The sequence below is a fragment of the Myotis nattereri genome (genome assembly GCF_964212035.1).
Source record: "Myotis nattereri genome assembly, chromosome: 9".
Classification (NCBI taxonomy): Eukaryota; Metazoa; Chordata; class Mammalia; order Chiroptera; family Vespertilionidae; genus Myotis; species Myotis nattereri.
This window is the reverse complement of record NC_138084.1, coordinates 34,424,476-34,438,496: the sequence shown is the minus strand read 5'-3', so window position 1 is coordinate 34,438,496 and position 14,021 is coordinate 34,424,476. Positions and strand designations below refer to the sequence as shown.

General features: G+C 44.1%; 1 protein-coding gene across 1 annotated transcript in view; it reads left to right on the top strand.

Moving 5' to 3' along the window:
* Positions 1-14,021, top strand: part of TEAD1 (TEA domain transcription factor 1) — a gene marked incomplete at its 5' end in the record, with an annotated part of 185,235 nt that overhangs the window by 134,796 nt on the left and 36,418 nt on the right. The window contains one exon of the mRNA XM_081100242.1: positions 1,568-1,741. Coding sequence (XP_080956368.1) covers positions 1,568-1,741 — 174 coding nt within the window. The remainder of the gene's footprint in view (positions 1-1,567; positions 1,742-14,021) is intronic.

Here is a 14,021-nt window from a genome sequence, read left to right as displayed (position 1 = left end):
GTTAAAAAAATGTCTCTTTACTGCAGTGCTTTTAATATGCTAGTATTCGCTGTGAATCTCAAAGAAGGAGGTTCTATTTAAAAATCGTAATAGCCAGCATTATCTTTGTTGGATCTAGGAGTTCTAGTGTGCTCTGTATAAGCAGTGTCTCATTTAAATCCTACAGCCACCCTATGGAGTAGATGCCATCACTCTCCCCATGTTAGACACTGGGGAAGCACTGCCTGGTGTCATAGCTGATTTGCAGTACTCTTGGTAGGCTGTCCTAACCAATCCTTTTATTTGAGGCTTCTATGGGATCAGTACTCAGAAAGCCTCTACTTGGAGAAATGCCAGTTTAAACTCAAGAAGTGAGTAGGGACTGCTAGGCGAAGAGAGACACAAGGTTTCTCTTTGAACCCCATTAAGTTCTGAGCTCCCTGGAACCCATGCACCCCTAGATGTCTTTGTGTCCCATTAGGTAGGTCTTACGGCCTATACCGCAGGAAGGATGGGCAGGGAGGGTCTGAAGTAGAGCATCTAAGCCAGAGGTTCTTAAACTTAGGTGCATATTGGAATTTCCCTACCGAGCATTAAAAATCACTGATGTCTGGCCTCATTCTCAGGGATTCCAAATTAGTCTGGGTGGAGCCCAGGCATTGGTGATTTTTAAATGCTCCTTGATAATTCTGCTGCAACCTAGGTGAGAACCATTGGTTTGGACATTCTCCTCTGTGGTCAATTTCCATATCTCATACCAAAGCAAGGCAAAGAAAGGGTTTCCTTTGTAAGTTAAATGTCTTCTTAGGTGTTTGGTGTTTTTGTTTCTTTTTTGTGTGTGACTGTGAATGACTGGTATTCCTTTGTTACCAACCTCTTGCTAACCTTATGCCATGAATCCTCCCCCCTGACCCTAACGTTGCACTGATAGCCACATATTGACTGGCCCTTATGCAGAAGTTTGAGATTGGTTACTAAGGGGACTGATGAAAAAAGGCTCAGCCCTCTCATTCCTGCTGGAAGAGGTAGGCAGGGACCAGAGCTCAGAAGGCTGCACCCACACTGCTGCTAGGGAAGCTGGAGTGAGAAGTGCATTCTGGGCGATGATGTTAGCTAACTACACACATACTTTTTATTGGGCTTACACCATGAATAATAGGCTCCAAAAGGCGTCACTGTCATTTTCAGCTGAGTCTCGTGAAACTGGGTAATAGAATTGTTTTTTGGTTTGGTAGTTGGGTAACTTAAGCTGTTGTTTACTTCTATGTCTACAAAAAGCCTTTCTTAGGCATTGGGAAAATACATACCCTTCTCAATAAAAGACAGTGACTGTTTTACTATATTGTATACCTGAAACTAATATGTTATTGTATGTCAACTTTAGTTAAAAAAAAAATGATGATTGTTTTTGCCCCAAGTTATAATGACTTTTCTAACATCTTCATCTTTTCAAAGGTATGGACTCTCAGCTAATCAAGGCGTAATTCCGGGATTTTAAGACCACTTACTCTCTATCCAGTTCACGATGCATGTGTCCCAGGTTGTTCAAAGGGTTTGTAATGGGAATGTTTCTGTTGGTTTCTTGCAGTACAACAAACACCTCTTCGTGCACATTGGGCATGCCAACCATTCTTACAGTGACCCATTGCTCGAATCAGTGGACATTCGTCAGATTTATGACAAATTTCCTGAAAAGAAAGGTGGCTTAAAGGAACTGTTTGGCAAGGGCCCTCAAAATGCCTTCTTCCTCGTCAAATTCTGGGTGAGTAAGACCTTGCAGTGATTTCATTGGCTTTTGTCTGAGTGGTCAAGTCCCATGTGAGTGTGGAGCAGCACAGCTGGCCGTGGATGCACCTGACTGCATGTTCACCTGCACCTGCAGGATTGCCGTGGGTCATGGCTCGCACCTGTGTGCCGCCCTCACGCTGGGCTTGTGCCCTGCTGCTTCTGCCAAACAGCAAGAGGCGGGCGGCCTCTTTGGGCTTCGGGGCTCACTCATGCAATGACAAGAGGCTTCCCTGACGGGTCGAATCAGGATGGAAAACATGGGCCACGAGACCCTCTTTCTCTTACTTCTCACTTCATTAAGCAAAGCAACCTGTAAATTCCACGGTCGCATAGGACCTGGGGCAAGGTTGGGGCTGGGATGAAGGTAGAGCTGGCGGGCTTCAAGGTCTTAGAAGTGCCTGAGAGAATACAAAGTGGCTTTGCCCAGTATGTGCCTCATTTGTGCTTTAAAACATTAAGTGCAGAGTCCACCAGCTGCTGGGGCTCCCTGATATCCCACAGCCTCTGGGAGGCATTTTGCTCTTCCTCTTCCACGTCAAGCGGGGGCCAGGGCACTGCTGATGGGTCAGAGACCTGAAAGCAGCATGAGTATAATGTGTGTGTATTGGGGGTCAGGGGGCATAGGGGACCAGATGACCTGCTAGTGCTGAGTGTTTATAAGTCCTCATTCTTTAGAAAGAGAAAAAGAGAACAGCTTCAAAGGTGTGCGCTCCTTAGCATGGCATCAGCGGCCCTACGTGAGCTGGTTCCAGAGCGTTTCCCTTGCTCTGTCCTGTGCCCAGCCTGCGTGTGCATCTGTTGTACATTTCCCTTCTCCTCCTCCTCCGTGGGGCCAGCTCCCTTTCCCTTTGGGATGGCGGCTCGTTTACTATCGCACCTTCCTCACTTAGGCAGACCATTGATTTTCCTTTTACTCCCACCGCATGTTGTGGGTAATCAGTTCTCATGCTGTGTCATAATCATGTGGATGTGTGTCCCACTCCTCGCTGGACCCCCGGCTGCCTCTGGGGGACCTTATTCACAACAGTGGCGACCGCTTATTGAATACCCGCTGTGGGCTGGGGGCCGCGCTAATGCTCTACATGCATCTCACCCAGTCCTCACGGTGTTTAGCGGAATTTGCTTTGTATTCAGCTAAGAAGACAAAGACTCGGAGATTATGAAGGACAGGCTGCATGCAGGGTGGGGACTTGGTCTTGAAATTGGATAAGTTTGACATTAGTGCCTCTGCTCTGTTCCCTGACTGCTTCACGCCCTATGGATCCTGGCCACGGAGTCCACCTGAGAACCACTCTCCATGTCTCCAGTACAAGTGCCCAACACACACACACAAAGCCCAACAAATGGGGAGACAAGTGGATGAATGAAGGAAAAATTTATGTTTTAAATTCCTTGGAGGGAAGTTTACATATTACATTTAGTTTGTTTAGCTTCTGTTATCCTTGCATAGTAACTAACTCTCGTTTTTCATGCTTTTGTATTAAATTTGAGTTATAGAAATAGCCTTCTACTGATATTAATGTTCTTAGGGTGGGTAATATATGTGGATAAAAAGGTCATTTCTCCTTTTTAAATTGGTGGCTGCCACTTAGTGATGGTTGGAGGGCCACTTATATGATAACACAGAAGTTTTCTAAGAGTGGCCTGCGGGACCCCACAGAGGGTTCTTCAGTATTCTTTTGGATTGACAAGGTCAAAACTATTTTCATTATGAAAGGAGACATTATTTGCCTTTTGCACTCTGCTGACATGCACACTCTGATGGCTCGGAAGCAAGAGGGTATGCACACAGGGTTAAAAAAAAAAAAAAAAAAGAGCCAGTCACACCAAGAATGTTCTTTATGAAGCTTACCCATCTGGAACCTAGAGTGCACATTGAAAACGAATGCCGGGAGCCTGCCTGCCACATCAAGGAAAACAGCTGACAATAAGTGCTACAAAAGATAAAATTTGAGCTTCCAAGTAAAAATAAGAATTTCGAAAACTTGTATCTACCTCAGTGAACTTGACAGCTTCCTAGCCCTTAAAAGACTTTTTGATGAGGGCCACAGTCAGATTAACTAATGCAATTTTTTGATACTGTGCAAGACAAACCAGTGGGTTTTAATGTAGCGGAGTGTGTAAGTTCATGGACAGGGCTTCAGATTCTGCACTTCAGCTAGCCTTTAAGAAACTGTCACCTGTCCAGTTTAATTGTCGTAAAGAAAAATGACCACAGTTATCTGATGAGCTTATTCAGATAGTCTCTCCTTTTCCAGTTACATGTTTGTGGAAGGCTGGAGTTTCTTCATGTCCCTCAGCCAAGGCAGCGTGTCCTGACAAATGAATGTAGAAGCAAGTATGAGAATCTAGGTATTTCCCATTAATTTACACGTTAAATGGATTTGCAAAATATAAAACAACAGTACCTTCTCACTAACTTTGTTTTAACTATAGGTATGCCTAGTTTTTTAAAAATATATATATATGTTAACATGTAATGAGCTTATTTTTTAAATTAGATAATATTTTTTAAAAATTCAGTTTAAATTTCCAATACAGAAAATATAGATAGATGTAACCTATAGAAACAAGCTCTTTGAGATCCTCAGTAAAATTTAAGAGTGGGGAAGGGGTCCTGAGACCAGAAAGATGAAGAGTTCTTGTTGTGAAGCATATAAAAAGAGACTGTTCTATCCAAGTGAATTAAAAGTCATCAGAAATTATAGGATATGATGAAAAGAAACCATTTTCAGTACTTTCAAATTAAACAGTATTGGTTTTTAATAAGTTTTTTTACAATTAGCATATTACTTGAATATAAAGTGGAATGGAAAGTGCTTAGCAAGTATGTTCTTGTTTTTGCTTCCAGACTTTCACCTGTTTTACTCAGGAGGTGATTTTAATACATGCTTTCAGGTTTGGACCTCTTCAGTCATTCATGAATGCCCAAATGAGGTGGTCTAGATTGCAGATGTTTAGAGTGTGCTGGCTGGTATGAGACATGCAAATCTGACATAATTACTCCAAGATTAGATAGGAGTTTATTGAATTAAGATTTACAGAATTAAAATTGAGCACTTCTGTGAATATGATAGAAGATATTCCTTCTTAGGATAGTTAACAGTACTTAGCCTTTATAAAGAATTCAGTCATAGCTGTTAAAATAAATGAGGAAAGGCCATATGAATTAGGTTTACAGTTTGTTGCAGTTTGAAATCTCATGGGCTTCCTCTAATGACTAAGAATGAATTTACTTGGAATATCTACTCTATCAGTAGGTGCTTCCAGTGAGCATTTTCTGTTTATTTTAGAGAGAGAGTAAAGGAGAGGAAACAGGAGACAGAGAAACATTGATGTGAGAAACATCCATCAGTTGCCCCCTGTACACGCCCTGATAGGGGTGCTGTGACCTGGGATCGAACCCGCAACCTGGGTATATGCCCTGACTTGGAATCGAACCAGTGACCTTTTGGTGCATGGGACTATGCGCCAGCCAAGCCACTCCAGCCAGAGCTAGCCATTCTTATTTTATTAGGCATTAATAATATGGCTTAGAATATATATGTATGTGTATGTGTGTAAATAACCAAATTGCTTTCTAAAGTCGTCAAGCAGTGAGTGAGTATTCCAGACATCTTCATCAGCCTTGTGTGGCATAATTTAAAAACAAAACAACTTTTCTATTGTCATTTTCTGTTCTTTGAATTCCTCTACGTCTGCAGTTATTTTTTCTTTCTACTCAGTCTTTAATCCTTCATTCTCTATTCCCTCCATTCTAAGACGTATACTTGTTACCATTTCAACAGTCCTAGAAGTGGGGTGCTCTGATAGTCAATATCATAAGCACCTTGCCTGCCCCTCCATAGAAGAGTAAGTGGTGATGTGGTTATTATTGCCTGCTCTTTGTGCCCCTCACCAATAGAGGGCATCTCATCATCTTTTTGTTTCCTTAGTTATTTGTGCTATAGTACTATACACTACTAGTGAAATTTTAGCTTAAATTTGAGTTCCTAATTTTTATGTCTCAGAAAAATTACAGTTTGATGCAGCATTGAAATTGTTATTATGATTGGGGATGAGTGTGGAAGCAGATTTATAATAAGTGAGGCTAACATTTTGTACTGGCAGAAAACCATCCTTTTTTTTCCTTATAAACAATGATCAGGTGCTGTGTGGGCCCCCAAAAAGGAAGATGTCCACCCACAGATGGTCAGAGCCCAGCTTGGTTTCCGCATTGAGGTTCATGCGGATGGGTTGCCAGTGGGATGGCAGACACTGCAGCTAATTTAAGACAAAATACCAACTGTGTTGGTATTGATCATAGAATTCCCAGAGCTGGAAGAGGTGGGTGTGATTTGGTCATGCATCCTGAAAGACAAAAACCCAGCTGCAGCTTGAGCTGACTTGCAAAAGAAGTTCCTTTCCAGGCATATGTAGCTTACTTAAGGAAATAAATGAGAAATTATGGATTTAACCAAATAAGAAATTGAGTGGAACTATTGTTTTTTAAGTAATTCTTCTCTCTGTCCAATGCTCAAGAGTGTCAAATTTTGAAACATTGGTGCAGAGAAAGCCATATGTTACTAACAAGTTACTTATAACCCTATGGCCAAAAGCTCTTCAGAAGAACCGTAAGTATGATAAAGGCTTAGTCGCAAATTTGATTGGACTAATAAGGAAATAATATGAAAATGAAATTGTGTGGATGTGTATATCTTGTTACAAAACAAAATTTGTATATATATATTTAATACAGTGTTTCTTTTTTCTTTGAAATCATTATTAAAGTATGGGTGTCTTAGAAACCAGGATATATATGTTACCCTGTGATTATTTATGCTACCTTTTTAAAATTCTTGGAATTATGAACATTCAGTATAAACAATTACCAATATATTTGTAGTCACTCAACTTAGTTTCTTAATATATTATTTTAGGGGAAGAAAAAGAAAGGCTAGTTTTACTAACCAAAGCAGATATGAGAAGATTTTATAAAACAGAGAAGGGGAAGTGAGCTATTTGGAAAGGGGCAGCCTTTAGAAGATGCTTTTATCTTGGTGGGAATGAAATCAGAGTGTTTGGACAAAATGACAAGCACTATAAATTAAAAACCGGGCTTTCTTTAAGCAGAAGAAATTGGTGCACAAGTCAACTGGCTGTATGGACGCCCGTCTGGAGTTTCAGCCTGGTCTCACTGGATTCTGCATGACTTAGGTTGAATTGTAGACTTGAGTCTGTCATTTGGGACCAAATGTCCCTGTTGCTATTCATGGGAAAGGAAGTTAGCAAAATGGAATAAATCTCTCCCCACGTGTTCTAAACTGCTATCAATAAGGAAAGGGCCTTTCTGTTCCAGTTTCCCATTTCTGTCTATTTCTGTTCCATCTCAAAAGGGTGTTAAGTTCTGAAAATGCGTGAGCGATATTAAGTGATGGAATGATGTATGTGGAAGGAAGGTTAGCTAGAAATACCACCATATTCGGAGGTACCTAGGGCTAATACATAATACATTCCCTTCAGATGGACTGTGATTATCTGATTATCTTCACCGAGAGTCTGTTCTTTGAAAAATCATCTCTAGATAGGCAGGCTCTGATATTTCATGTGGAGGGACAGGGGAGCCAGTAAGCTTGCACACCCACCCACTTTGGTTTGATTTCATAAGAAAAATATGTGGAGCCTGGTTAGCACTTTCTGCAGTGACTGCTGTCTGTTATTGGCTTCCTTCCTGTGTTCCCAGCCCCATGTTCTGAGCTGCTTCGCAGGCCTCCCCCAGGGAGCAGGGGTCCTATGTATAGTATTTATTCAGCAGAGCAATATATGTGGTAGATTTTCCACAGCTCCCCCCTCCCCTTGGCTGCTGGGGTCCAACCCCAGCAGGTCCAGGGGTCCCCAAAGGTGTGGACGGCGTCGGCGAAGAAGGAATGACACGGAGACAGCGTTCAGTTGATCAGCAGCCTAGCCAGGATCTCTACCCAAGTTCTGGTCTGGATCTCCAGCGAAGTTCTGGTTAGGATCTCCAGCCAGGTTCTGTGTCCATATTCTCTTGCTAGGTTCTCCAGCCAGGTTTTGTAGCCATGTTCCCTCGCTAGGTTATCCAGCCAGGTTCTGTAGCCATGTTCCCTCGCTAGGTTCTGTCCAGGTTCTCCAGCCAGGTTCAGTCACCAGGTTCTAGTCAGGTTCTCTTGCCATGTTCTATCCAGGTTCTGTAGCCAAGTTCTGTCTCTAGGTTCTTCAGCCAGGTTCTCTCGCTAGGTTCTGTCTCTAGGTTCTGTGGCCAGTTTCTGTCCAGGATCTTTTGCCATGTTCTCTCGCTTGATTCTGTCTCTAGGTTCTGTGTAGGTTCTGTGTCTAAGTTCTGTCTAGGTTCTGTGTCTAGGTTCTGTGTCCTGTTGTCTTGTTACATCTGTATTTATACCAGTTGATTCCAATCCTTTCAATCTCTATTCCAAAGGTTAGGGCTTTTCTTATCTCCATTCCAGGGAGTAAAGATTATGTAGCTTAAGCATGATTGTTCATAGTTAAAGTGATTAATTACCCGCCTGGCACTTAGTTGAGGGGTTTTATTCCCTCCCTAACTTCAGGGGAAAATCCCTACCTGGGGAAACAACCTTTCTCAGAGAGGTGACCTTGGTTAAAACACATAGTGCCAAGAAGGTGAGCAAACATATTAAGAACAGTATGCCATATATGCCAGGTCCCTTGAAACAGCAAGGATGGACCGGCTCCCGGCACTTGGCTGGAACGTTATTTTGTTCAACGAGAGAAATGGCTTCACACCGGGTACAATAACTGCCTCTTAGCCAGCTCTGATAGGGTGAGCAGATCTAGTAGGTACCTGGTAGTTTGTTAGGTAATCTTCCTCAAAAAATTTACTAAAGCCCTAACCGGTTTGGCTCAGTGAATAGAGCGTCAGCCTGCGGACTCAAGGGTCCCAGGTTTGATTCCAGTCAAGGGCATGTACCTTGGTTGCAGGCACATCCCCAGTAGGGGGGTGTGCAGGAGGCAGCTGATGTTTCTCTCTCATCGATGTTTCTAACTCTCTATCCCTCTCCCTTCCTCTCTGTAAAAAAAATCAATAAAAATATACTTTTAAAAAAATGTACTAAAGAGCAGGGAGGAGACTGCAGGAGACTCACACAAAAGCTGTACTAGGTGATGTCTGCAGTTGTTGGGTTCTTATGAAAATAACTATTTACATTAGTAATAAATACACACATCACTAGTGGACCATTCAGCAAATGTTCATGAACTCTGACTTTGCTCCTAGAGAGCTGGGCAGACAGACAAAAGTAAGGGGCAGGCACACAAGCAGATAAACGACTGCACCTTTGGGTAGAAGCCCACATGAAAACGTGGGCACACAGAGAGGAGGAGCCCTTTGCGCCTAAGGACATTTCGGAAGGCCTCACGAAGACATGGCATTGGAACTGAACCTTGAAAGAGTTGGGACAGTGGAAGGGGATGGGAAGGGGTTCTCAGGGGAAGTGGATGTTTGGACAGACTCACCCCTCCTGGGTGTGGCAGAGCACCCTGTGGCCACAGAGCTCACAGAGCCTGCAGAGGGGAGAGCTGAGGGTGAGAACACTGATCCCCAGGCAGTCCCTTTATTTGAAAGGATCCTTTCTGAATCCCCCGAAAACACAGCCAGAACTCCTAGGACCACCTGGAAAATGGGATTAGAAGCTCACTCTACTCCCCCCAATCCTTGAGCCTCAGACTTACCATGGATACTTTTTTTTTTTTTTTTAACCTTGAACTCTTCAGGACGATGCAGAATCTAAATGGGGAGTTCCCTGGGCCTCATGGGAGAATCCATCTGACAGCTGTTCCTCTAATGCTTTCTGTCCTAGGTCATTTGGCTCAGTGATTGCTAACAAAGCTGAGGTCAGGGTTCATCCTTTTTTGTGTGGGGCTATTTCGCTTTGCTCCCTGCCATGGTTACAGGCAGAGATGCTAAGCCTGAGCCCCACCAAGAGCTGCTGCTCCACAGAGGTCCAGGGGAAAGTAGATACAACCCCCCCCCCCCACCACCACCACCACCACCCCCATGCACTTCCCAGCATTTGCCCTGTAGGTGGAGGCCTGGTTAGCTTCTCTCTGTAATTGGATCTCAAGAAAAGCCTGAGGAGGGAAGAGCTGAAGTGACACAGTCAGCATGGCTGCCTATTTCCAGACTTAATTTTGCCAGGAATAAGTGGATTGTCTGGACATAATTATAACCCCCACCCCCAGAGATCTTGGTCAATTCTCTAAAATTGGACTTAGCCCCTCGGTGATAAGTGAAATCACTTCTCCCTTGGGCAGTATATCCTACCCACCCACTCATTTTAAATTATTTTTGTATTTCAAAACTAATACAAGCTTATTGTAAATAGTCCTAGCAGTTCAGAAGACTATAGAAGAAAAAGTGAGACCGCCTCCCCCCCACCCCCCCAAGCCCTGTATCCTCCTGTACTTTCATATGCACCTACAAACATTGTAGACTCCATTGGTTTTTCCTTAAATGAGCTGCACTTCATTTTTTTTTCTAACTTAAGATATCTTAAGTATAAGATATCCTACAGCAATCAGAATTTGAGGGTAAGTTCCAATTCTTGTTACTCTTTTTAGTAAAGATGACTTGTTAGTAGAGTTGCCAGATTTAGCAAATAAAGATGCAGGCCGCCCAGTTAAACTGGAATTTCAGGCAAACAGTGTATATTATTTCAGTGTATATATATCCCATGCAATCTTTGGGACATACAGATACCCCAAAAGGTGATGTTTATCTAAAAATCAGATTGAACGTGGTGGCCTGTAGTTATTTGGCAACTCTGGGCTTAGTTGACTGATTTTGCTGTTTTATGTAAGACTTGCACAGGAACTCCAGACCAGGAAAGGGTCCTGTTTCTGGGTTTGGGAAGGGGGGTCCTGGGCCTGCGTTCGCAGGCCTGATGCCTGTGGTGTGTGCAGGGCCAGCTCAGCTGGGCTCCCAGCGCTCATTAAGGCCTCCTTTGGAAAGAGCTGACCTGGGCAGCTGCTTCTCGCTTGGGCTGAGACCTTGGCTCTTTCATCTCAGCTACTGGGTGAAGCCACCAGTGGCAGTGACCTGAAGTGGTGTGGGTGATATTAATTGAATTTTTCCTTAATGAATGCTGGTATTTGTAGGAATTTGCAATGCAAACAGCCAGTCTTTCAAGCAGAGAGTATTGTAATTAGAGCAAGCTTTTAAGATTCTTTGAAGTCCTAAATGTTTATGAAATTCAAATAGGGGTGCCAATCTGCACAATAAAGGGGCTCTTGGTAGTGTTTTTAAAATCTTCTATTTTGTAGATGTAAATATATGCCATAATTAGTAGGGAGTAAGTTGAGGAGTGGGGGCTGAGTTTATTCCTATTATTCTTATTAAAAACAGCTGTGGCAGACCTACAGCTGCCGTCCTTTTGTGCTGGGCAGGGGGTACAAGGGCCCTACGTGAACAGGTTCAAAGACTTGCTTCCCTACGGGCAGCTTCACGGTTCTCCCCAAGAGCAGGTTGCTTTACTGGGGAATTCTCCCACGGCCATCCAACTTCCCCCACCCCAATCTTCTGTTTGCAGATGTGGGCTGGCTTCCGAGGTCTTGGCCAGGGGCAGGGACGTGCAAAAGAGTGGGGCAGGAGGGTTTGGGAGCAGCCAGCTTCCTCAGAGATGCCCCCTGCCAGATACCCCCCCGTCCGCACTGGGTGGGGCAGCGGGGGGCAGGGGGACTGCTGCCTCACGCTCACTGCTCGCAGCCCAGTGCAGAGTGATTGTCCTTCGGTGCCTTGGAGCAGCTGCCAGGCCCACTAGGTGCCCGGCCTGAGCCTCACCATGCAGCAGCCCTGGAAGGCCGCCCACAACTGAGCCCAACTCCCAGTGCCTCCTGCCAAGGAGCCAGATGCTGCCATTGGAAAAAATTGCTTCACAATTTGAAATCTTGGTCCTTTGATCATTGCTCAGAGAGGATGAAGAGGAGAGGTTCAAAGTGGTGGTTTGAAAATGCCAGCGTCTCCTTGAATCCATCAGTGCCTATTATACCCTCTCTTGTCAGGGACTATCCTCTTGATGTTTTCATTTTTGCAACCAAGTAATTCCTGCCCAGCCTCTCCAAGCCTTGGGGTGAAAGGGAGAGATGGGTGGGAAGGGATGGGAAGGGCGTGTCTGCCAACTGCTCCTTTCCTGACCCGGTGCCCCTGCCTTTGGGGTTTTCTGCTTCCTCTTTGTACCAGCAGGGAAGCCAGTGACAAAGTAGCATCACCAGCCAAATACTGCTTCTGCATGAGCTGCACGATTCCCCCCCTTCACTTGGCAACCTTAGTGCCCACTTTCTCTTACTTCAGCCCCCAGTAGCCAGGTCGCCAGGGCCTGGGGTTTCCCAGAGAGGAGCTCTGCCCCCAGAGCTCTGGGTCCTGCACAACTGGGCTAGGCCTCATCTCTCCTCTCCCATGAAATGGGAAGGATCATTTTTGAATATGTAATTAAAAATTATAATTAAAATGGCATTAAAAATTTTTTTTTTTAATTTCAAAAGCATGAAGTCAAATTGTGGAACAATCGTGAGTAAATGGGCTTACTAACTGAGAGGTAATAGAGTAGGGAACCCAATCCAAAGTCTTGCCTGGTGACTTGAATGCTTTAGCTACGGGAATAAAGTAATGAGTGTAAGAAGGGTGAGTTAGGGGAGAATTTGGGGAGACTCTGTTTCCTTGCTGTCTGACACAGGCAGCTTTCTCTACCTGGCATTGTAACCTGCTTCTCCTCACACCTTGTATTGTTTCCCAGGACTTGCCCACAAATACACACAGACGTTTTTAATCCATTCAACACACAACTTTAAGGGTTGCCTTTTTGATTTCCAGAAAGAATTCTAGAACATCTCTAATCATATCCATGTGGGAAAGATGGTAATTTTTGAGCAGTTATGCCCAAAACTTAACACTTGTCATAAACTCACAAATCAGAAAAAAACTACTGATTTTCCTGTTTGTAAAAAGTCAGCGTTGCATCTGTGCTGATAAGTGTTGATTGGGCTCAGGCTGGCTCTGTGGGGACAGTGTTTATCTTACGTATTGATTTCAAACCGCCATCTACATTGGGTCCCACTTCTGTAGATGTGATTGAGGCTCTGTCTTCATCTCTGTCCTGGTCTGTATTTTAAGTCAATAAGGTAATAGGAATGGTTGTCAGTTTTATTAACAGCTGTCGTTTGTGTAGCACATTACAGCTATGCCTTGTCTCCTATCACCATGGTGGTCTTTGGAAGCAGGTCTTCTCTGTGGTTAAAAATAAGGACATGAGACTCAAAGAAGCGACTGCTGTCCATGCTGTAGTCAGATGCCTGAGATGAGACAACAGCAGACGAAGCTTCAGAATCTGGACTAGATGGAAGGGAGGTCCAAAATCAGGATGGCGTCTAATAAAAATGAATGTAAAACTTGAATCCTGGGAAGCAGATAGGACCTGCACAACCTTGTGGATGAGAAGGGGGAAAGGAAAGGTGAGATTAAGGGGGAAATGAAAGAGAATTGCAGAGCCCTAGCTGGTTTGGTTTAATGGATAGTGTCGGCCTGCAGACTGAAGGGTCCTGGGTTCGATTCCAGTCAAGGGCACATGCCTGGGTTGTGGGCTTGATCCCCAGTAGGGGGTGTGCAGGAGGCAGCCAGTCAGTGATTCTCTCTCATCGTTGATGTTTCTCTCTCTCTCTCCCTTCCCCTTCCTCTCTGAAATCAATAAAAATATATTTATTTAAAAAAAAGAGAGAATTGCAGAATTGTCTTGCAGGCATGTTCTTAGGTCTCGTGATTCCAGATTGCAGAGCTCTAGGTAGAAGTTGCAGGAAAGCCAGTTGCAACTTAATGGGTGTGGTGAGTCATGCCCAAGTCCTTGTCCATGATATTTGTGAATATATTATATTTCATGGAAAAGGAGAATCAAGGTTCTAATCAACAGACTGGGAGAATGTGTTGATCTGAGTGGGCACAATGTAATCACAAGGTTCCTTGAAAGCGGAAGAGGAAGGCAGAAGAAGGGATGTAGAGAGATGACAGCTGGCAGTGTGATGAAGACTGTCTGGTGTCACTGATTTTGAGGATGGGGAAGGGCTAAGAGACAAGGAATGTGGATGGCCTCTAAACGCTGCAAGAGGCAAGGAGCCTTCCCCAGAGCCTCCAGAAAAGAACGCAGCTCTGCCAGTACCTTGAACTTAGCTTCATGAGACCCATGTTGGATGTCTGACCTACAGAAGTAGAAGATCATGAGTTTGGTGTTTTA